At 42.2% G+C, this 22,065-nt stretch overlaps 1 protein-coding gene across 1 annotated transcript in view; it reads right to left on the minus strand.

Moving 5' to 3' along the window:
- Positions 1-21,445, minus strand: part of TICRR (TOPBP1-interacting checkpoint and replication regulator) — a 53,419-nt gene extending 31,974 nt beyond the window's left edge. Inside the window, exons 1-7 of the mRNA XM_011948351.1 lie at positions 20,723-21,445; positions 14,011-14,290; positions 12,439-12,680; positions 11,042-11,276; positions 5,693-5,822; positions 3,224-3,363; positions 1,872-2,090 (exon numbers count right to left, since the gene is read on the minus strand). Of these exons, the coding sequence (XP_011803741.1) occupies positions 1,872-2,090; positions 3,224-3,363; positions 5,693-5,822; positions 11,042-11,276; positions 12,439-12,680; positions 14,011-14,290; positions 20,723-21,376 (1,900 nt within the window). The 5' untranslated portion in view covers positions 21,377-21,445. The remainder of the gene's footprint in view (positions 1-1,871; positions 2,091-3,223; positions 3,364-5,692; positions 5,823-11,041; positions 11,277-12,438; positions 12,681-14,010; positions 14,291-20,722) is intronic.
- Between the last annotated feature and the right edge of the window lie 620 nt (positions 21,446-22,065).

Below are 22,065 nucleotides of genomic sequence, written 5' to 3' on the forward strand. Positions count from 1 at the left end.
GGTAATCATAAAGAACAGAAATGAATGGACAATGCAACAGCAGCAATCAACAGAAACAAAAGATGGTTCTTTGAAAAGCCAAATAATGCCGGGCACAGTGGCTCACACTTATAATCCCAGCACTTTAGGAGGCCGAGGCCGGCTGATCACCTGTTAGGAGTTCGAGACCAGCCTGACCAATATGATAAAACCCCATCTCTTCTAAAAATACAAAAATTAGCTGGGTGTGGTGGCATTCTCCTGTAATCCCAGCTACTAGGGAGGCTGAGACAGGAGAATCACTTGAACCCGGGAGGAAGAGGTTGCAGTGAGCCAAGATCGTGCCATTGCACTCCAGCCTGGGCAAAAAGAGCAAAACTCTGTCTCAAAAAACAAAAAAAAGAAAAGCAAAATAAAACAAAATTCTATAGCAAGATTGAGCAATTAAAGAGAGAGAGACAGAAGGCATAAATATTAGACATAAAATAGCAGGAATTCAAAATACTATTAAAAGTAAGGTCTAATTTGTTTCCATAAAGGTATCTAGTTGTTCCAGCATCATTTATTGAAAAGATTATCTCTTTCTCACGGAAGTACTGGGGCATCTTTGTCAAAAATCATTTGCCCACTATTGTGCAGGTCTATTTCTGGACAAAATCTAGTCCAGAAATTAAGTTCCCGCCACACTGTCTTCAGTACTGTTGTTTCTGCCTTCCCTTGCATGTATCAATCACATTTCACACACTTTTACTAGCCCACTAAAGGTGTTCTGTCTCATTCAAACTGATTATCATCTATGGCTCTCAAATTCCACAGGGGAAAAAAAAAAACTTACACTCCAGAATTTTCTTTCTTTCTTTTTTTTTTCTTTTGAGACAGAGCCTTGCTCTGTCTCTCAGGCTGGAGTGCAGTGGCGCAATCTCGGCTCACCACAACCTCCGCCTCCCAGGTTCAAGCGATTTGCTTGCCTCAGCCTTCCGAGTAGCTGGGACTACAGGTGCGCACCACCACGCCTGGCTAATTTTTGTATTTCCAGTAGAGATGGAGTTTCACCAAATTGGCCAGGCTGGTCTCGAACTCCTGACCTTGTGATCTGCCCGCCTCAGCCTCCCAAAGTGCTGGGATTACAGGCGTGAGCCATTGTGCCAGCCTACTCCAGAATTTTCAAAAGAACTCAGAGATGACATCAAAACACAGCACAATTCAATTTATTATTTTTTTTAAAAAGGAAAGAAAAAATAGGAATATAGAAGCTGCTGAATTATTTCCACCTTTGAAAGATGTCAATAACCTAGCCCTAGATTACTCATAAACCCTTTTTCTTCTCCCTTTATTCACAAATGTAAAACTTCTTTAACCATTTGTCCTATGCCCAAGCCATAGGCCTTCTTCTTTGTGACTTTGCTTATGCTAATTCTCCACCTGGAATGCTCTTTTATCTTTCTGTCTTCTAACTCTGCCCATTCTTGGAAGTCTAGCTTGGACTCCAGTGGTTCGTAGAAGCCTCCACAGCTTATCCAGCCCTTATCTTCCCTATCTGAACTCCTAGTCTAGACTTTACTTCCCAAATGGGCTTGTATTTTCTGTTTTAGACTTTTGGCTGTCCTATTAGTTCTATTAGTTCATTTTATATATATATACACACACACACACATATACACACACACACATATATATATACACATATATATGTATATTTGTTTATTAGTTCATTTGTTTTATCTTTGTAGCTAGATCATAAATCTAAGAATAGGACATTATCTTATTATTTACTGTATTCACCATAACACTTTTTGGGCATGTAGCAGATAGTCAATAAACTAAGGGTATGATTAAAATTTATTTTTAAAAAAGAAGGTATAAAAGAGTAAATTACAGACTAAGAGGAATACCTTTAGGTTTAGAACTTCTTAGTGTTCTTCCTCTATCTTCCAATTTATCTACTGTTCTCCCACTGGGTATCTTTTGGGTTCCTTTCTCCCCAGCCACATCCGGACTGCCATCTGGATGTAACTTCTGGGCCTTCACATTCAGCCTTGCAACATTCAACATCTTTAAGGAACGGCACATGGTATTCATCTTCTGTCTCACTGGAGTACGAGGGACACCTCCTACCAAAACATCAGAGGAGGGAAAGTAAATTGCCTTCCACTTCTGTGGAATCAAGAACTACTTTAATTCAGATTACTGTGAAAGAATATCAAAATGAAGCATATCCCTCCAGAATGATTTGAATTAGGAAATACTTGCATCTCTTTCTGCCCACACACAGAGTAGAAAGAGAACCTTTCTTTTAACCAAAGTTTAGGAACTAAACATCTCTATGTGATTGGATTGGAACTAAACATCTCAATGGATGGTTTTCCCATAAGGCAAATGCCAAACAGACTTATTTTGTTGTTACCCAATGGCCACCAAAAATGGTGATGAAACTTTTCTGAATGACAATTTAGCAATCTACATAAAGAGCCAGTTTTCATACCCTGACACAGTAACTGGTTCCTGGAAACTGCTGCTAAGGTAATTACTTAAAAAACAAATTATATGCATAATGTATACTACAGTATTATTTATAATGATGAAAACTGAAAGCAATCTAAATGTTCAACATGAGAATTTTGTAAATGTAGTTAATGAGGTGGAATAATATCTAAAAAGGCAAGGTAGCAAAAGAAAAAATACTTATAAGCAGAACACAAAGTTACATTTGAATTTCTATCATAATTAAAAATGAAGATGGTGGCCGGGCGCGGTGGCTCAAGCCTGTAATCCCGGCATTTTGGGAGGCCGAGACGGGCGGATCACGAGGCCAGGAGATTGAGACCATCCTGGCTAACACGGTGAAACCCCGTCTCTACTAAAAAAAAAAAAACTAATTACGAGGTGGCGGGCGCCTGTAGTCCCAGCTACTCCGGAGGCTGAGGCGGGAGAATGGCGTAAACCCGGGAGGCAGAGCTTGCAGTGAGCTGAGATCCGGCCACTGCACTCCAGCCTGGGCCACAAAGCGAGACTCCGTCTCAAAAAAAAAAAAAAAAAAAGAAGATGGTTTATTCATTAGACAGATAAGACTGGGTGATTTTTTAAAAATCACTATTGAACTAATGTAATTATTTTAAAATTTAATTATAAAAATTTGCCCTTCTTTATTTAGTTACCATTTCAACCTCATTTCAGGAAATGCCAGTCTTTTAAAATGTAGTCTCAAAAAACAATGCCTTAAGAAACAGCCCTTCTAGGTGCATACGTTTCTTTTTGCTGTCTTCTTGATGAGTTATGGTGGATTCTTCACGAGATTTTCTCTGGTAGAGCTCGGCAAGGCAATGTGTTAATTCACCTTCAGTTTTGGAAGACTCTTCCTTATTAGCTGAGGCAGCCTGTAATGACCTATAAAGTAAAGATGTCTACAATAAAACCAAAATTCTAATTTTGCAAAATGCTTTAGAAATAAACAACACTGAAATACCCACTATCCTCTAAAAAGCTAACCAAAAGATGTCCCCACAAGATGCCTTCAAAAATATATTTTCTTAGGAGAGAAAATGTCTCTCCTCTCATTTTTGATTTGAACGAATGCAGGAACCAAAGCTGTCTTGTTCACAAAACCATTAATTATTACATATAATATTGACTTTTATTAACAGGATTCTTCATGAATTAGGGTACAAGTCTAATTATGGCAACTGTTTCACTTCAGGCTTCCATAGTTATTTTTTACTCAGTTTCCATATATCAAAGTAAAAAATGATGTTAATACATTGTAGTAAGTATTGCAATGACTTCGAATAATTCTTTCACATTGTAATAAACTAATTTGGGATTGATGAGAAGAGGAGGAAGTAGGTCAGGCAGGAGGGGTGATTAGTTATTAAATGCTTTTCCACCTAGAGCTAAATATGTCATTAACGAAATTATGAAAATGGCACAACATTCAAAATGTGTTATTTGTATTTTAATACCTTCCATTATCTGATATATCTGATTAAAAAGTGGAATAAAGTTATGGTGACATTAGTTGAACAGATGTTACAGGGTGGAATACGTGCTGGGTCTATTGGTTTCATCCATACAGTCAGTATGAAGCAGGTTAATCCTCCCTAAGTGTGCTGGTGCTTTGTCGCCCATCTTGGAGTGCAGTGGCGCAATCTTGGCTCGCTGCAACCTCCACCTCCTGGATTCAAGTGAATCTTGTGCCTCAGCCTCCCAAGTAGCTGGGATTACAGACATGTGGCACCATGCCGGACTAATTTTTTTGTATTTTTAGTAGAGACGCGGTTTCACCATGTTGGTCGGGCTGGTCTTGAACCTCAGGCCTCAAATGTCCGCTGGCCTTGGCTTCCCAAAGTACTCGGGTGGCAGGTGTGAGCCACCATGTTGGGCCTGGATTTTCTATAAAGACAATCATACTATCTTCAAACACTTCAATATTTACACCTCATAACAATACTTAGAGATAATTAAAAAAAAAAACCTTGGGCCACATTTGTACATTAAAAACTACAAAACACTGAGGGAGATTAAAGAGAGACCTAAATAAATGGATAGCTGCACCATGTTCACGGATCGGATGACTCAACATTGTTAAGATGTCAGTTCTTTCCAGATTTATCTACGATTCAATACACTCCTAGAGTTTCAACAGACTTGTGTGTGCGTGGAAACTGACAAGCTGGTTCTGAAGTTTATATGAAAATGCAAAGTACGTAAAATAGCCAAAAAAAAATTCTAAAAAAACAAAACCAAAGTTTAGAGGACTTATACTACCTGATTTAGTGACTGGTGCTATAAAGTTACAGTATATGGTATTGCTATAATGCAATATTGAAGATAATGTGGTATTAACATAGTTTCTGGACTGTATTCTGTCTAGAAATCAATCTGCACAAAGGTGGCCAGTTGATTTTTGATAAGGTGCCATGGTAATTAGTGGGAAAAGATAGTCTTTTAGCAAATGGTGTTGGAACAATTGAATGGGTATCTGTGTGGAGAAGATAAATGTCAACCATACATCTTAATAATAGGTTGAATTTCTGCCATATCGTTTACATTTCTAATATTGTTTGTCTTTTCATTGCTTGATCTTGCTATAGATTATTTTATTTGGCTTTTCAAAGAACCATCTTTTGTTTCTCTTGATCACTTACATTTATTTGTTTTCTATTTAATTGATTTCTGTTCTTATCTTCATTGCTTTCCTTCTTTTGTAGGGTGGAGGTTACTCTCTTGTTTACTTCTCATGTTGGATTCTTAGTAATTGGTTACTAACTTTTTTCTTTACAAAAATAGTCTGCAAATAGTTCTTTAAGTATAAATTCAGCTGCATTATTCAAATTTGCTGTTTTCTATTTGCGTTGATACTTAGTTATAAATATTTTCTCACTTCCATAATATTATGGAAGTGAGAAATACTCCCTTATATATGGAAATACTCCCTTATATGGAAATACTCCCTTATATAAGGGAGTATTTTTATTTAACTTGACGAATTACTTTGGTAAATTTTAAAGAATTTTTAGCATGTATATGTTTATATATTGTTAACATATTATCTAACATACTCTCACAATATATACTAAGTATGAGAGTATTTTATTTTTGTAATTAGTTTTTAATATTATTAGACTGTACTCAGAGAATGTGGCCTGTTAAGAAACAAATGCAGATAACTGAACATTGATTTTAATAATTAATACTCAGAGATATAAAAAAGTTTTACCCAAATGACTCCATCAAATTGGAACTGGCACCACTGATGTTACAGAAAGGAAACCACTTTTCCACAACAGCTGGACTCCAGGGAGTGGTGTGGCCAAGTTCCTGCTGGACCCACTCTGGAACAGGAGAAGCTATTGTAGCAAAGGAACAGAGGCAGGAGAGGAAACCGCATGAGAACCAAAGCAGAGAATTCTAAGCACTTGCTCTTCCCCTGGACTGACTGCATCCCTCCAAAGGACATACAAAGTGCATGGTCAACATTTGTTCTCCGGCTACCATTTGTTCTCTGGCACCACAAACTGCTACAGACCTACATGGTAAATAAAAAATGCTACTGAAAAACGTACAGACACAATTTAAAATCTTTTGTTATTACTGGCTATAATCCTCTCATCTTATTTCTGAAATGTTCCTCTAACCAGGTTAAAAATACATATTGTTCTTCTATTTATTTATTTATTTATTTTTTTGAAACAGAGTTTCACTCTTGCCCAGGCTGGAGTGCAATGGCATGATCTCGGCTCATAAGCCGCAACCTCCGCCTCCTGGCTTCAGGCAATTCTCCTGCCTTAGCCTCCCGAGTAGCTGGGATTACAGACATGTGCCACCACACCCAGCTAATTTTATATTTTTAGTAAAGACGGGGTTTCTCCATGTTGGTCAGGTTGGTCTCAAACTCCTGACCTCAGGTGATCCGCCTGCCTTGACTTCCCAAAGTGCTAGAATTATAGGACTGAGCCACCGCGCCTAGTCCTGTTCTTAAAAATAGCTTTGTACAGTTGGGTACAGTGGCTCACGCCTGTAATCCCAGCACTTTGGGAGGCCGAGGTGGGTGGATCACCTGAGGTCAGGCGTTTGAGACCAGCTTGGCCAACATGGCAAAGCCCCGTCTCTACTAAAAGTACAAAAATTAGCCAGGCGTGGTGGTGGGTGCCTGTATTCCCAGCTATTCGGGAGGCTGAGGCAGGAGAAGCTTGAACCCGGGAGGCGGAGGTTGCGGCGAGCCAAGATCACGCCACTGCACTCCAGCCTGGGCAAAGAGCGAGACTCAGTCTCAAAAAAAAAAAAAAAAAAAAAGGCTTTGTACAAGAATAAATATACAGTAACAAAACTGCAGAATATCACAATTCTGCAGCACTGAGTAGGTAAATTGGAAATAGGAAGATATAGCTCTGTGATGGAGAATATAAGGGTAGAAGGCTCTCTTAAAATAAGCCTGATGGAGGAGGTGGTTGGGGGAACAGTAGCAGAAATTTCAGTGAACTCTGTAATTCTGAGAGGTCCATCTAAGACCCCAGACAAATGAAATGTTAGACATTAATGAAGTCTTGGGGAAAAAAATCCAAATACTTAAAATGTATTCAAACTTATTGAGACAACCAAGTTTTAGGCCTTCTTTCAGTGAGAGAATTCAGAGATAAATACAATGCCTACTTCCAAAGGAGCTCCCAGTATAGGAAGAGTAGGTCCACTCTTGTGAAGTCATGGAGATATGCATAAATGTTAGCACATGCTAACTCTGTCTAGATGGGCAAGGAAGGTCTCATGGAGAACGCAGTATTTGGGCTAGGTTCTAATGCAGGAATAGGCCTCACCCAGATGGAGCACGGTAGGGAGACTGGACAATAAGCTGGCACACTGATTTATAACCTGGAAGAAACTGTGGGCCATGCTACAGCAGAGTACTGGTAAAATACTGCAGTTCTTCCTTTACCAAATTCCAAAATACAGTTTTCTGAGCTGCTTCCAAGGCTATATACATAGTTAAGATACAGTCTGTTCTACAATACAAAACTTTGTACAAATTGAAAGTAAACTAGTGACATTAGTACAAAGTATTATGTTGCTTTGGTTATGTGATCATTCCTAATGTGCTATATTTTATACCACCAAGTAGCAGCAGCTGAATTCAAAGTGCACAAATACAACTAAATACAAACAGCCAGAGGAGCACAGTGCTGTAAACTACATCCTTTCTTTTTTTTTTTTTTTTTGAGACGGAGTCTCACTGTCGCCCAGGCTGGAGTGCAGTGGTGCGATCTTGGCTCACTGCAAGCTCCGCCTCCCGGGTTCACGCCATTCTCCTGCCTCAGTCTCCAGAGTAGCGGGACTCCAGGTGCCCACCCCCACGCCCGGCTACTTTTTTGTATTTTTAGTAGAGGCGGGGTTTCACCATGTTAGCCAGGATGGTCTCGATCTCCTGACCTCGTGATCCACCCGCCTCAGCCTCCCAAAGTGCTGGGATTATAGGCACCAGCCACCGTGCCCGGCCGACTATGCCCTTTCAACTCGTATTCTTCTCCTTGGCTGTTTGGCCACATGCACTTTCGTGGAAGTGCTTTTGATGTAGTTCCCTATCGTTGTCATTGGCCCCTGTCTCCATAATACCACAGCCTCAACCCTTCCATCATGCCATCTTCACCTTTCTTTTAAGGGATAAGGTATATTTGTTATGGAGTTTACTTATTATGAATTTAATGTGTCTTTTAATCAAACTATAATTTTTACTAGGATTGCACTTTTTTTTTTGTTTTTAATTGAGACAAGGTCTTGCTATGTTGCCTGGCTGGTCTTGGACTCCTGGGCTCAAGCAATCTTCCTGCTTCAGCCTCCCAAGGAGCTGGGATTACAGGCATGTGTCCCCACACCCAGGATTGCCTTAGTTTTTATCAATACCAAAGATTTTGAGAAGTCTGCCCCAACTGTAGTTTTCCCAAAGCTATTATTTTTAGTGTAAGATTTTGTAGAATTTTTTAAACAAGCAAAAGAAACTTCACATCACATGACAGCATAAATGCCTATAATTGCATCTGCTGTTATATTACAAGATTCAGACAAGGGCAGTAAAGGTGTATGAGAATAAATATGACATGATAGCTTCTTCTCAAGTCATTGTATGCTGGATTATGGCAGAAAGGCTAGAAATATCTGCCTCAGGCCTCCAAGTCTCAAGCCTCCCTATGCATGGAGAGACAGTGCCCCTCACAGTTACCTGCACCTCTTCCAGCAAATGCCAAGCAGGAGCCCCACACTAAAAACAAGGCCACCCTCCACTGGCCTCCCAGGCAGGGCTTTGGAGGGAGCCCTAGGCCCTTGGAGTTAGATGCCCTCCTTGCAGTCTCCATGCCTACATGGGCAGGAGTGTGGGTGGGCCACCCACCCTTCTTACCCTCCAAACTCACAGGTTCAGCACCATTAGCTGCATTGAAACCACCAGGAATTAATCTCATGATCCCCTTGATAGCTGCTTTTTCCCATCATGCGAAGCCCTAGACCCCCAGGTCACTCCAGTCTGCCCACTGGAATCTCCTCACTGCTCCTTCCGTCTCCCATCCTGTCACCGTGGCCCAGCCCTTCCACACATAAAATCCTCCCACCCTGCCCTCTGGAACTCACTGACCCTCATCAGCAAAATCCCCCATATCCTCAATTCCATCTTCTCCTGCCCTGAACACACTGCTTCCCCTGCAGCGCTGGAGAGAACTGACTGCTCCCCCACCAAGCTCTTCTTCCACTTGGCCCTGAGGTGGACTGGTATCCTCCTTGCCTCTTCCAGATCATTTTCCCTCTACCTGCTGAAAATAATGACAAAAACCCAGCTTTGAGTCTCACATCAAAGCCTATACTCTCAGTCATCTAACAAGCCTGGATCATTCCCCCTTACTCCTCAAAGACTGTTAGCTCCCGACTCACCACCATCAGTCTCTCCAGTACTATTCAGTCTTAACTCTGGATAATTTCAATACACACATTTGATGCTACCAACACTCTGGCCTTTGTCCCCTTGAATTCCTCGCTTCTGGTGCCCCGGTGCATTGCCCTCCTTCTGTCACTTTCTCCTCCTGGTCACCACTGTCTATGATCTCAAGCACCCCACTCTGACCACCTCCATCTATTTTTTTAACTCTCTCCTTTGAGCACATTGGCTCCAGAAATCCTGAGACCCCTACAACCCACTGATCTGATCACCTGTCCTTGTTGTCCTCACTTTCCTCCTTACCCTGCCTTGTTCCATGGACAAATCCTATAATCTCTTCCTGTTCACACCTTTGAATCCCTGACCCCTCTCTAGCTTTACCGCCCTCATTTGGGAAAATCCCAACCCTGGTTAATCCAGCTCCCTGCCTACTCTGCAGCTGTGCCAGCTGGTGAATGTGGTTGGAGGAAGGCAAGCCCATAGATGGATCTCACTTTACCTTCACGACCATCCCAGCAACCTTCCTCCACCTTCCTGCTATCTTCACCCTCTCACCAGCCACTTCCTCCTCCCCTCTCTCCTCAGTGTCCAGCATCTCCTTAAGTCTTCATTTTCAGCTGATGATGTCACTTCCTAACTCACTAAAAAACCTGAAGCAATCAGAAGAGAACCCCGTACACTCACACCAACATCACTCACCTCGGCATCCCAGCCCTTGTATTTTTGCCTTCCCCCAGTTGTCACAGATGAACTGTGCTTGTTTCCAAGACCAACCCCTCCACTTGCACTTCCTCAAAGCCCTCTAACCAACAATTCTCTCTATCCCCTGCATTAATTTTTACCATATTATCTCATCAGCATGCAAGCAGGCTATTATTATTTCTAATAGCCTTGGCTATTGCCTCTACCAGCAACTACTTGCCATCACTTCCTTCATGCCTTTGCTCAAATATTATTTTTTCAGCAAGGCCTTCCCTGACCACCCTACTTAAAATTGCAACCCTCCCTACCCTAACACACCCCATTCCTTTGTTCCTGCTTTACTACTATAACTTTTGTCTCTTTAGAATAAACCGTAATTTTCCTGACTTACTGCTTTGTCTCCCCTGACTAGATGGTCAGCTCCATGGGAAGATATCTTTGTTCATATTCTCTAATATAGTCCCAGTACCTCAAACAGTGCCTGACATACAGCAGGTACTCAAATATGTTGAATAAATGAATGAATTAAAGAAATATCAAGTTGACATTTAAATCTACCTAGCATAAATAAAGTTTGTAATACTAATATGATACAAACCTTATTTATGCTAGGTAGATTTAGTAGTAACAATGCATTTAGTTGCAATGCTAGTAGTAACAATGCAATGCAGGGTAGATCAAATCACTACAGTTTTATACACAGTATTTATTAAATATATTAAAAACCATGACTTCGATTTCAGACTGGTTTCGTGGAACCTGCAGCCTCCTCAGAAGTACTTACGGAATTCTATAAACAGTAATGATTTAAACTGCCTGAAGTATTGTAGCTTTCTTTTATCTGTGTTATAACATATTGGGGTTCTACTAACTGCACAGTGAAAAAGTCCCGATGCTGGAAAAGACTGCAAACCACCCTAGACTATGTTAGTTACTGGTTTAGGAGCTTACCAGCAGAAGCAGTATCTGCAAGTGAATCATGAGTCTGATTCAATATACCATCCACAACATCTGAGAAAAGGGAAGCTGTGTCCCAGGGGCTGTCAGTCACAGCTGTTTGGAGAACATGTCGTTGAAATTCAGCCTCCTTGGTGTGGAACACAGTGAGGATTGTAGCATTGGCAGAGAGCGGGGAAATAACTCCAGTGATGGGGGGCCAGCCTTCACCAGGGTCCACATCAGCAACCTATGCGAGAAGTTCTAATTAGTTGAGAATATTATTGTCAATATGCCTAAAGAAGAATGTAGTGTACTAAAAGACAGAATAACCATTTTCCCAATGATTATTAACGCGAAAACTATGAAAAAGATTTGATAATTATTAGAGGTAGAAGGGAATTTATTGATCACAGAGTCCTAATATTTCTACTTACAAATAAGTAAAACCTGACATTACCAGGAATATTTACTAGGTATTTACTATGTGCTCACTGAATCCTCACAATCACCCTGAGGTAAAATAATTATTATCCCCATTTTATAAAGGAGGGATTGAGGCTGAGGCAGAAGTAACCTGTTAAAGCCACCTACTTAAGATGCCAAGCATACGTGACTTTGAAACCCATGTACTTAACCATGAGGCAGAAATACCACTTGAGAGATTTATCCAGAACATACAGTAGGCAGCAGAGCTGAGACCTAATCCAGATCACTGACTCCCAAATCCAGTGCTCTTTTCCTCAGAGCACACAACTCTTAGAACAGCATCTGTCCAAAGACTACCCTATTTTTCTCCAGAATATTTTACAATGGGAACCAGACAAGAGACCCCTCCTGAGAGTATGAAGGCAAAAGACAAAGTAAGGTAAGGAATTTGCTGGTAGTTTAAAAATAATAATCACCGTTAAATCAAATCTGGATATGTATATGTTCCTTTTCAGAAGACATTTCTACATTTGTGTAACTACTGTCCAACTACTGAGTTACACAATTATATTACATTGTATATAGTTACACAACTATTATACTATTATACCTAATTTTACTGTGTAGCAGCTTTTTCTTAAATACTTATATAAAAGTAGTATATATATAACAGAATACTTAAAAAATAATGAGAAATCACTCATCACATTACTACCTAACATAAGCACTCCATCTGGCCAACTGCCTTCTTTCCTATGTGAATATAATTTAACTTAATTGGATTCTTGATACATGCAATTTTATAAGTTATTTCTTGTCTAATGAACATTGCTGTCATGATACTATAATGTCGACAATATTATTTGCAAAAGCATAATCAGTTTTACTAAGACTATATTGTGTAAGGCATTTATAAACACACTTATTTCACTTCACCAATATGTTGTTAGACAAGAATAACTTCCCGTGTGGAGGATACCTACCAGGTGTAACTCTTCAGCAGTCAGCCTGCTTACCAGCTGCTGAAATAACAGCCTTTGAGTTGCTGTGCTCTCCTCTGGACTTTGTAGCATCCAGCTGTCGGTGCCCAAAGTGCTGCTCGTTGGGAAAGACCACTGGGCCACAGAGCCTTTTAGAAAAATTCTGACTGGTTTCTGAAAATGTCTCTGATGCATGGCCAAGGGCTCTAGGGTGACTGTCCATGTTTCTTGAATCTCTTTGCCTGCTAGAAATAAAGATTAATTAGACCAGAATGCCAAATTAAAATTAAAAAGAAAAAAAGATTAAAATTCAAATATAAGGAATACATACTAAAAAGAGATTTATTAACAATAAGAAAAAAATCAAGTTGCCAGTTGAGATACTGTCACTTAGTTGAACACTTCAACCCTTATTCTACTGCCACACCATCACAGCAAGTTCATTTAGCTCTATAGAAAAAGCTATAAACAAATAGAATTACAAAGGCAATACGTAATGGCAGAACTTCTCAGAAATTATGACTTAGAAATAAGTATTGAAGGCCAGGCATGGTGGCTCATACCTGTAATCTCAGCACTTTGGGAGGCCAAGGCCAGAGGATCACTTGAGGTCAATGAGTTAAAGACCAGCCTGGGCAACATGGCAAAACCCCATTTCTACAAAAAATACAAAAATGAGCCAGGTGTGGTGGCTCATGTCTGTAGTCCCAGCTACTTGGGAGGCTGAGGTGGGAGGATCCCTTGAGCCCAGGAGGTCAAGGCTGCAGTGAGCCGCGATCTGAGCTATGATCGTACCACTGCACTCCAGCCTGGGTGATAGAGCAAGACCTTGTCTTAAAAAAAAAAAGAAAAGAAAAGAAAAAAGTGTTCAAGCAATGTTTACTACTTATGAGAAAGAAGATACCACTTCTTAAATCCATAAAGTACAATGCATCGTATCTTATGAGGAGGTTAAATTCTAAAGACTGTGTAATGAAATTACATAAACAAAACTACTCTTGAAAATTCCTTAAACTGCACATAATGTACAACACAGTTTTATGTATATATCTCTATGCAGTATTATTTCTGTGACTATACAGTGTATTCAGAAATGAGATTTACTATATAGCAAATCATAAGGTGAAACAAATTTAATGAAGATTCCAACATGTTTGCTTTTCCTGGTAACAGACATCATTCTGGGTTTCTGTAGACTAATTTATTTCTTCTTTTAGTTGACCATTGTTTCTCTATGGTCTTCAATTTATCAATCTCCTCTATGAGGCAATGAAATATTATACCCATGTGCTTGGGCACCTGAATAATATTACCCTGCTTTGGGAATAGCTGGTAAACTTTTAAATCAATCATTCACTTGTTTTTTTTGTACACAGGCTGGCAGTTGTACTGAATTAGAGTTCAAATCTTTCCTACAGTATCTCTGATTTTGCCTTGATGTCTTTTAATTCTTTCATGACAAGCATTCATTGAGTGCCTGGGCTGTGAGAAATGCCAAAGAAGTTAAAAAGCTCCTTTGAAGAAATTAATGTAACTGAGATTTACAAAAAAAACCTTAAAATATTATTTGCTTACCTTCCACAGGGAGAAATAACATTCCTTCCATCCGTGGAAACAAGGCCTCATACTCAGGAGAATTATAGAGCAAACGGTTTAAAGTGGCATCAGTTGGCAGCATTGAAATCCACGGAGAGAGATGAGGTTCACTTGACAGCTTTATTTCACTCCTGAGCAGCATTTCCCCAGCTTTAGCAAAATCCCAGCTGAAAGATTCAGATGGCAAGACAGCGCCACCTCCATGGTGGAGCAGTTCACAAACAGTCCAGTATCCAAGGTGGTCTGGGGATTCCCACATCTCAAATAAAATGACAAACAACCTTAGGTTACTACAAATTAGGCATTCATAAATAAAAGTAAAGGAAATCAGGAGAAAGTAAAGTTGAAACCAATATTAAAGGGTTGAATTACACAACCAATGTATTTGCTGAGCTAAACAGAAATAATGGTCAGCATCAAGCTACTGTGCAGCCCCAGAACAAATTACTACCTACTATGCCTTTGAGAAAGCATTCATTTAGTAACAATAGTACCTCATTTACGCTTTTTGTCAAGGAACAAAAAGAAGTTTCACAAATCACTGGGTATAGATTATAAAATGTTAGAAGGAACATAGAACCATTATACTTTAATAAAAATAACCTTTTTTTTTTTTTTTTTGAGTCAGAGTCTTGATCTGTCACCCAGGCTGGAGTGCAGTGGCATGATCTCGGCTCACTGGAACCTCCATCTCTCAGGTTCAAGCGATTCTCTTGTCTCAGCCTCCCAAGTATCTGGGATTACAGAAATGTGCCACCGTGCTCGCCTAATTGTTGTATTTTTAGTAGAGACGAGGTTTCACCATGTTGGTCAGGCTGGTCTTGAACTCCTGACCTCAAGTGATCTGCCTGCCTCAGCCTCCCAAAGTTCTAGGACTACAGGCGTGAGCCACTGTGCCCGGCCTATTAATAAAAATAATTATGTCCTATATAGCACAACACAATAATGGCCAGGTGTCATGGGAGTGAGGCAGGAGCACCTCCCCTAGATGGTGGCCATCACTCTGACTTGCCCACCCACAGGCCCGTGCAGAGGCCAGACAAACTGAGGCCTCGTCGCGTCTTTTGCCCTAACCCTTACCATAGCCTGTAAAGTCTGTGCTCTGCCTCTAATCGTTCCTCCATGGTGCTCTAAGTATTCTTCTAAATCACTTCTCTGATCATGCTACTTCTCTGAAATTCTGAAAAGCTTCCCACTGCCTCCAGAATAAAGTAACTCTTCAGCATAATCACAAAGCCCTTCACAATCCAACCCTAAACCACCTTTTGGTACATATTATCTTCTACCCCTCATCCATTCCCACTCCTTCTAGACATATTGAACCATTTGCTATTTCCTGAACATGCCATATTTTAAGGCTTCCCTGTTTTTGCTGATTTATATTTCCTGTGCCTCCCCTTCCTTCTTCACCAACTGAATGGTTACTACACTTCTGTATCTGGCTCAAATCCTGCTTTCTTTGTAAAAAGCCCTGCTTCACTCCTTCACACACAGCTGACTCTTCAGTCAACCTTCTTTCAACAAACTTTTATTGAGCAACCTCTATGTGCCATGTCTAGGATCTTGAAGTGAGGGGTGGGGTGAATAAAACAGTACCAACATAAAATATTTAACATGGCATCACAGTATAACAACAATATTCAGTTACTATGAATATGAAGGAGGAGCACACCCCTTAGAATATGCTCATCATGCCAGTTAACAATTATAAACTATAAACTGCTATGTGAATGTGAGGAATTAGAACTAGAAGGGTCTTGAAAGTCAACTAGGTCATTCCCAAACTTCCCATTATAGTCAAGTTCAAAGACAAGCAGGGTATCGTCCATGGTCACAGCAAGGCAATGATGGACCAGTCCAAGAACCCAGGACTGTTCTGAATAGACTGCTTTCATTTATTTTTATTTTTTGAGACAGGGTCTTGCTTTGTTGCCCAGGCTGGAGTGCAGTGGCATGAACATGGCTCACTGTAGCCTTAACTTTCTGGACTCAAGCAATCTTCTCGCCCCAGCCTCCTGAGTAAGTGGCCGGGAGTACAGGCATGTGCCACCGCACCTGGCTAACTTTTGTATTTTTTGTAGAGATGGGGTCTCACCATGTTGCCCAGATTGGTCTCAAACTTCTGGGTACAAGAGATCCTCCTGTCTCAGCCTTCCAAAGCTAGGGTTACCGGTATGAACCACTAGGCCTGGCCTAGACTGCTTTTAAAATTCGGATCATGACTATCTGATGGACTTTGATAGATTCTCTGAGGGATTAATTGAGTGGTTTATGATCAGCATTAAACACAAAAAAACAAAAGATCCCATGTAATGAAGATAAACAATGTACGGGAGCACATTACCTTCTAATCTATCTAAACTTTTGTTTCAGTTATGCGTATCAATCTGGAAAATGCTGTATTAGATTAACCAATTAATTAGTATGTGCTGTTACCATCCATGTATCTATATCTGTGTTCACTGCTATGGAGAGAATGGTAACCTAGTTCAGACGCCATAGATCCTGATTAGGATTTTCTGTCAGAGGGACGCAAAAAATTTTGTTGGAATTGTTTCAGCCAGAAGACCAGCCAGGAAAACAAAAAAACCCTGCTAATAAAATGAAAGGTTAAGATGTAACTTTATGGCTGGTGGTGGTGGCCAACACCTGTAATCCCAGCACCCCTCACTTTGATCCACAAGGCAGGTGGATCACCTGAGGTCAGGAGTTCAAGACCAGCCTAGTCAACAGGGTGATCTCTACTAAAAATACAAAAATTAGCTGGGTGTGGTGGTTGGTGCCTGTAATCCCAGCTATCGGGGAGGCTGAGGCAGGAGAATCGCTTGAACCTGGGAGGTGGAGGTTGCATTGAGCCCAGATCGCACCACTGCACTCCAGCCTAGGTGACAAGAGCGAAACTCTGTCTTGGGGGGCGGGGGTAGGGGGTGAAGATGTAACTTATTATTAATAAGTGTTGAAAAGGACATTAAGTTTCTATGAAAGGTAATGTGTGCATGCCTTAGTCTGTTTAATGTTGCTTATAACAGAATAGCTGAAACTAGGTAATTTGTAAAGAAAAGGAATTTATTTCTTACAGTTATGGAGGCTGAGAAGTCCAAGGCCAGGGGGCTGCACTTCGCAAAGGCCTTCCTGCTGGTGGGGACTCTGCAGAATCCCAAGGCAGCACAGGGCAAAGCATGGCGAGGGAGCTGAGCAAGTGAGCTCAACACTTTCTTCCTCTTTTTATAAAGCCACCAGTCCCACTCCCATGACACTCATTACTCCATGAGTTTTGGAGGGGATAGATATTCAAACCATAGCAAAACATGTGATTAAAAAAAAATAACAGCCTGTAATCCCAGCACTTTGGGAGTCTGAGGTGGGGTGGATCACCTGAGGTCAGGAGTTCGAGATCAGCCTGACCAAGATGGTGAAACCCTGTCTCTACTAAAAATACAAAAATTAGCCTGATGTGGTGGCATGTGCCTGTAATCCCAGCTACTCGGGAGGCTGAGGCAGGAGGATCACTTGAACCCGGGAGGCAGAGGTTGCAGTGAGCCCACATTGCACCATTGCACTCCAGCCTGGACAACAGAGCAAGACTCTGTCTCAAACAAAACAAAACAAAAACAAAAATACGAACAGTATACTACAGAGTATGGTCACATTTTTCATTCGTATGTATATTATAGGATAAGTGACAGACATGTGCTAGTGGTAGTTTCAAATTTGGGGATCAGTAAATGTCCACTAGACTATAAGCTCCAAGAGAGCAGGGACTACATCTATTTGATTCCTTAGCATACCTGGCAGGTATGGAACAAATATGTGTTGAATAAATCTAAGGCATAAAGTTCAAAATGTGTCAGAGGTCTCTTATCCTGTATTCTATCCTATGTCTTAGAAAATATGATATCCTGTTTTATGTGCTTTGATCCCTCTGCCTCCAATGTAAGTGCAAGTTCTGTTTCTCCCAGTTATACTTCCCACACTGTGCGCTCCCCAAGGCAGGACCTGGATTTTCTCTTCTTCCCTTTTCCCTACTCCTGCACAGAGCAGTCCCCAAGGACACAGCCTAAACCTTCCTTTTGCCCAGCATGGCTGGGCAGGTTTTTGAATAGGGAATGCTAGATCTTCAGCAGAAGAAAATTCCAGAAAAGCTTAAGAGTATCTGATGGGCATTTTCTTAGGGGAAACAGCAGATGTAAGAAGGGAAGCCTCAGAGAAGACCCATCCCCTCAGTCGACGGTATGTCAGACCTGGAAAGGATCTTTAAAAATATCCAGTCAACCCACTTATTTCAATGCTATTCAAAAAAAAAAAAGAGAGAGAGAGAGAGATTAAAAAAAGCGAGACAAAGAATCTCCAAGACCCATTAAGCCCCATCTAACTTATTTCTAGCCAATATTTAACAAAATACAATTTCAGAAGAAAGTTTTTGATGTGATATGAATTGTTTCAAACTGAGCAATACATTGTATACTGTGTCTAAGGCTTGACTGGCTGCCTTAAATTTTAATATTTCTAAGATTCCATTTTCCCCATAAATGTTTATCATCCCCTTAAACACTTCTTGTCCTTTCCTTTTCTTGACAAACCACTGCTGCCTTATTTTGCATTTGCCACGCCTTTTTCGGGCTTTGTATGTGAAGGCACTTTGAAAATGTTAACACACCATACCATTATTTAAATGCTTGCTCATTTTCCATCTGTAATCTTGCAATTTAACTCACCCCTGGGTTATTGACATGTATTTCCATTAAGCAGAATGGCATCTTTCACCTGGTTAAACCACATTCCAAAGACTTCTCATTAACTAATTAGAACAAAAATCCACATTTTTGACCTTGGCCCTACAGGTCAGCCTCTCCTGCTTTCTGACTTCCTCTCACACTGCTCCCCTTGCCTACTAGGTCTCAGCACTCCTTGCCTTTTTGTTTCTGAAACAAACTAAGTTCATTTCCAGCTGAAATCCTTACACCTGCTCATCTCTTCACCTGGAATGTTCTTTACCTACCTTTGAGTTTCTCCTCCTTCACCATTCAATTATCTGCTCAAAAAGGCCTTCCCTGCTGGGCGTGGTGGCTCACGCCTGTAATCCTAGCACTTTGGGAGGCTGAGGTTGGCGGATTGCCTGAGCTCAGGAGTTTGAGACCAGGGTGGGCAGCATGGTGAAACCCCGTCTCTACTAAAAATACAAAAAAATTAGCCAGGTGTGGTGGCACCCGCTTGTAATCCCAGCTACTTGGGAGGCTGAGGCAGGAGAATTGCTTGAACCCAGAAGGTAGAGGTTGCAGTAAGCCGAGATCCTGCCACTGCAACTCCAGCCTGGGTGACAAAGCAAGACTCTATCTCCAAAAAAAAAAAAAAACCTTCGCTGACTATCACCCTATATACAATAACCACCTCCTTCTACTCCCATCCTCTCACCCCATTTTATTTTCTCCAGAGCATGATTTGAAATTGTCACTTGCTTATCTGTTTAATCTGTTCCCTGCTTTGGCTACCATGTCCCCAGCAGCTCAAACAGTGTGGTAGGCACTCAATGTTACTGGCTTCTCAATGTACATTTGTTGACTAAACGAAGTGCAATGAGGAGAAGGATGAAGGCAAAAACATACACCTATCCTAGCACTTAGCAGGAGCAGGGGGCCTCACCACTTCAACAAAAATCCAAATTAGCCATGTAAGACTTTAAGTTTGCAAGAATTTACTCATTTAGTCAGCAAATACTGACTGAATACCTACAATGTTTAATACACATCTGGGTGGCTGGGCGTGGTGGCTCACACCTGTAATCCTGGCACTTCAGGAGGCCAAGGCAGGTGGATTGCCTGAAGCCAGGAGTTCAAGACCAGCCTGGGCAGCATGAAACCTGGTCTCTACTAAAAATACAAAAAAATTACTTGGGCATGGTGGCGTGGGCCTGTAGTCTCAGCTACTTGGGAGGCTGAGGCACGAGAATCGCTTGAACCCGGGAGGTGGAGGCTGCAGTGAGGCGAGATTGTGCCACTGCATTCCAGCCTGGGCGACATAGATTGTCTCAAAAAAAAAAAAAAATATATATATATACACACACACACACACACACATATATACACGCATATATATACACACATATACGTATATATACACACACATATATACACACTCACACATCTGGGTATTGTGTTAAAACCTGCTGCCTGCCTCTGAGGTATTTTTAGACTAGATGGAGGGTGAGAGATGTGCACAATCAAAACATGGAGAAAGGGTTACGTGCCACACAAAAATGTGTATAGCAATTCAGACGCTGGACTGAGCAGTTGTCACTGGGGTAAGCCTTAAAGGGTAAGTGAAGTTAGGACTGGCCTGGAGGAGTGAGAACTGGCATTCCAGGCAGATTGAAGAACACACATAACACAAAACAAGCGGTCCAGACCTGTTGATTTTCTAGACTGGACTTTAATATGTTAGAGTACATGTAGTGTGTAGGAAAATCAAGTCTGGGAAGGCAGGTAGGGCCCAAATTGTGAGGGGTCTTAAACAGTAGGTAGTGAGGAACTACCCATTTTGTTGTGAAAACTGTCCCTATTTATTTGTTTCCTTCCGAAGGGAGCCATAGTCATGTTAGTCTCATTCCGGGTCTGTGGCTGCTCTAAGGACGCTGCCAAGTTCTGCTTAGCAAGGAACGCACCGCGCACGCTGAGACGACTGTAACCTTCCTTACCTTAGACCATTCGGTGGTATCCACCCAGTAGAAGGTGATTTTTCGGGCGACCATGACTTCCTGGACTCTCTTGGGTAACAACTTCTCCATCACCTGCTTAGGGGTGGGCGGCAGGCGCTGGGCCTGGGCCTCGCATCCAGACACGAACTGCAGCAGCTCCCTCTGCGAGTGCGGACAGGGGGCCAGGAGGAAGACGGCGTTCACCAAGCCCCCGAGCGCGGCCTCGGCCTCCTTGGCCTCGCTCTCCACGTCCAGCAGTCTCCTCCCGCTGCTCCGCAGGATCGGCTTCGTGGGCGACGTGATCTCGGGCCGGTCCCACTGGTAGTCTAGCAGCGTCTCCATCAGGGCGCCGTGCGTGTGGGTGGCCCTGGGCGCCGGGCCGGGCAGGTGGGCGCGATCCTCGAGCCTGGCCTCCAGCTCCTCCTCAAAGTCCTCCCACGAGCGAGCCCCCAGCTCGCGGAAGTCAGACACTCGGGACGGCCGGCTCCGCGCCCCCTGCGAGTCAAAGAACTTGAAGGCCCAGTGGACCCTGGCCAGGCCGAATCGGCAACTCAGGTAGGTGAGGAGGCGCAAGGCGGCCCGCCGGACCCGGCTGTGGCGAGCGGCGCCGCCCGCGGTGTCGAGCAGCAGCATTACTTTGTGACAGCATGCCATATCGGCCGTGCCGCCGCCCCGGGGCCCCGGTCTGAGCCCGTGCCACCGTCCCTTAGTCCCTTCCTTCAGGGAACCAGCGCCATTCACTGCTTTCCTTTGGGACCCTGGTCGAAAGGCTCCCGCGCTCTTCAGGAGCTGCTGCTATTGGTGGAGCTAGTTTCCAAGGTTAGCTCCTATTGGCTGCTTGCCTTACGTAAGTTACGAGAGCAACTTCCATTTTTGGCGGTGATTGGAGGGGCAGTGGAGAAAACTTCAGTCTGATTGGTGAAGGGAGTGATGGTGGGCGGGTCTCTGTGTTCCGAGAGAAGCTTAGCATTCATTGGCCTGGGCCTTCGTTTTAAATTTTAAAGAGGTGGTGCCTCGGGGGCGTGTCAAGAAGTTTCCCCATTGGAAAGAGGCCCGGGTTAGTGCGCACTCGTGAGTGCGGACTGCGGGGCCACGTTTCCCAAGACCGAGGAAAACTTTGTGCAGGGAGGGAATTTGGAATGGTTTCAATCGAACTGGTTGAAATCTCTGTGGACCGTCTATGAAGTAGAATCCGACGACTACGGCTTTAATTTTCTGTAATTTAAAAAATTTTATTAAAAATTAAAGGTTCGGGCCGGGCGCGGTGGCTCAAGCCTGTAATCCCAGCACTTTGGGAGGCCAAGACGGGCGGATCACGAGGTCAGGAGATCGAGACCATCCTG

Source organism: Colobus angolensis, unplaced genomic scaffold (assembly GCF_000951035.1).
Source record: "Colobus angolensis palliatus isolate OR3802 unplaced genomic scaffold, Cang.pa_1.0 Scaffold278, whole genome shotgun sequence".
Lineage (NCBI taxonomy): Eukaryota > Metazoa > Chordata > Mammalia > Primates > Cercopithecidae > Colobus > Colobus angolensis.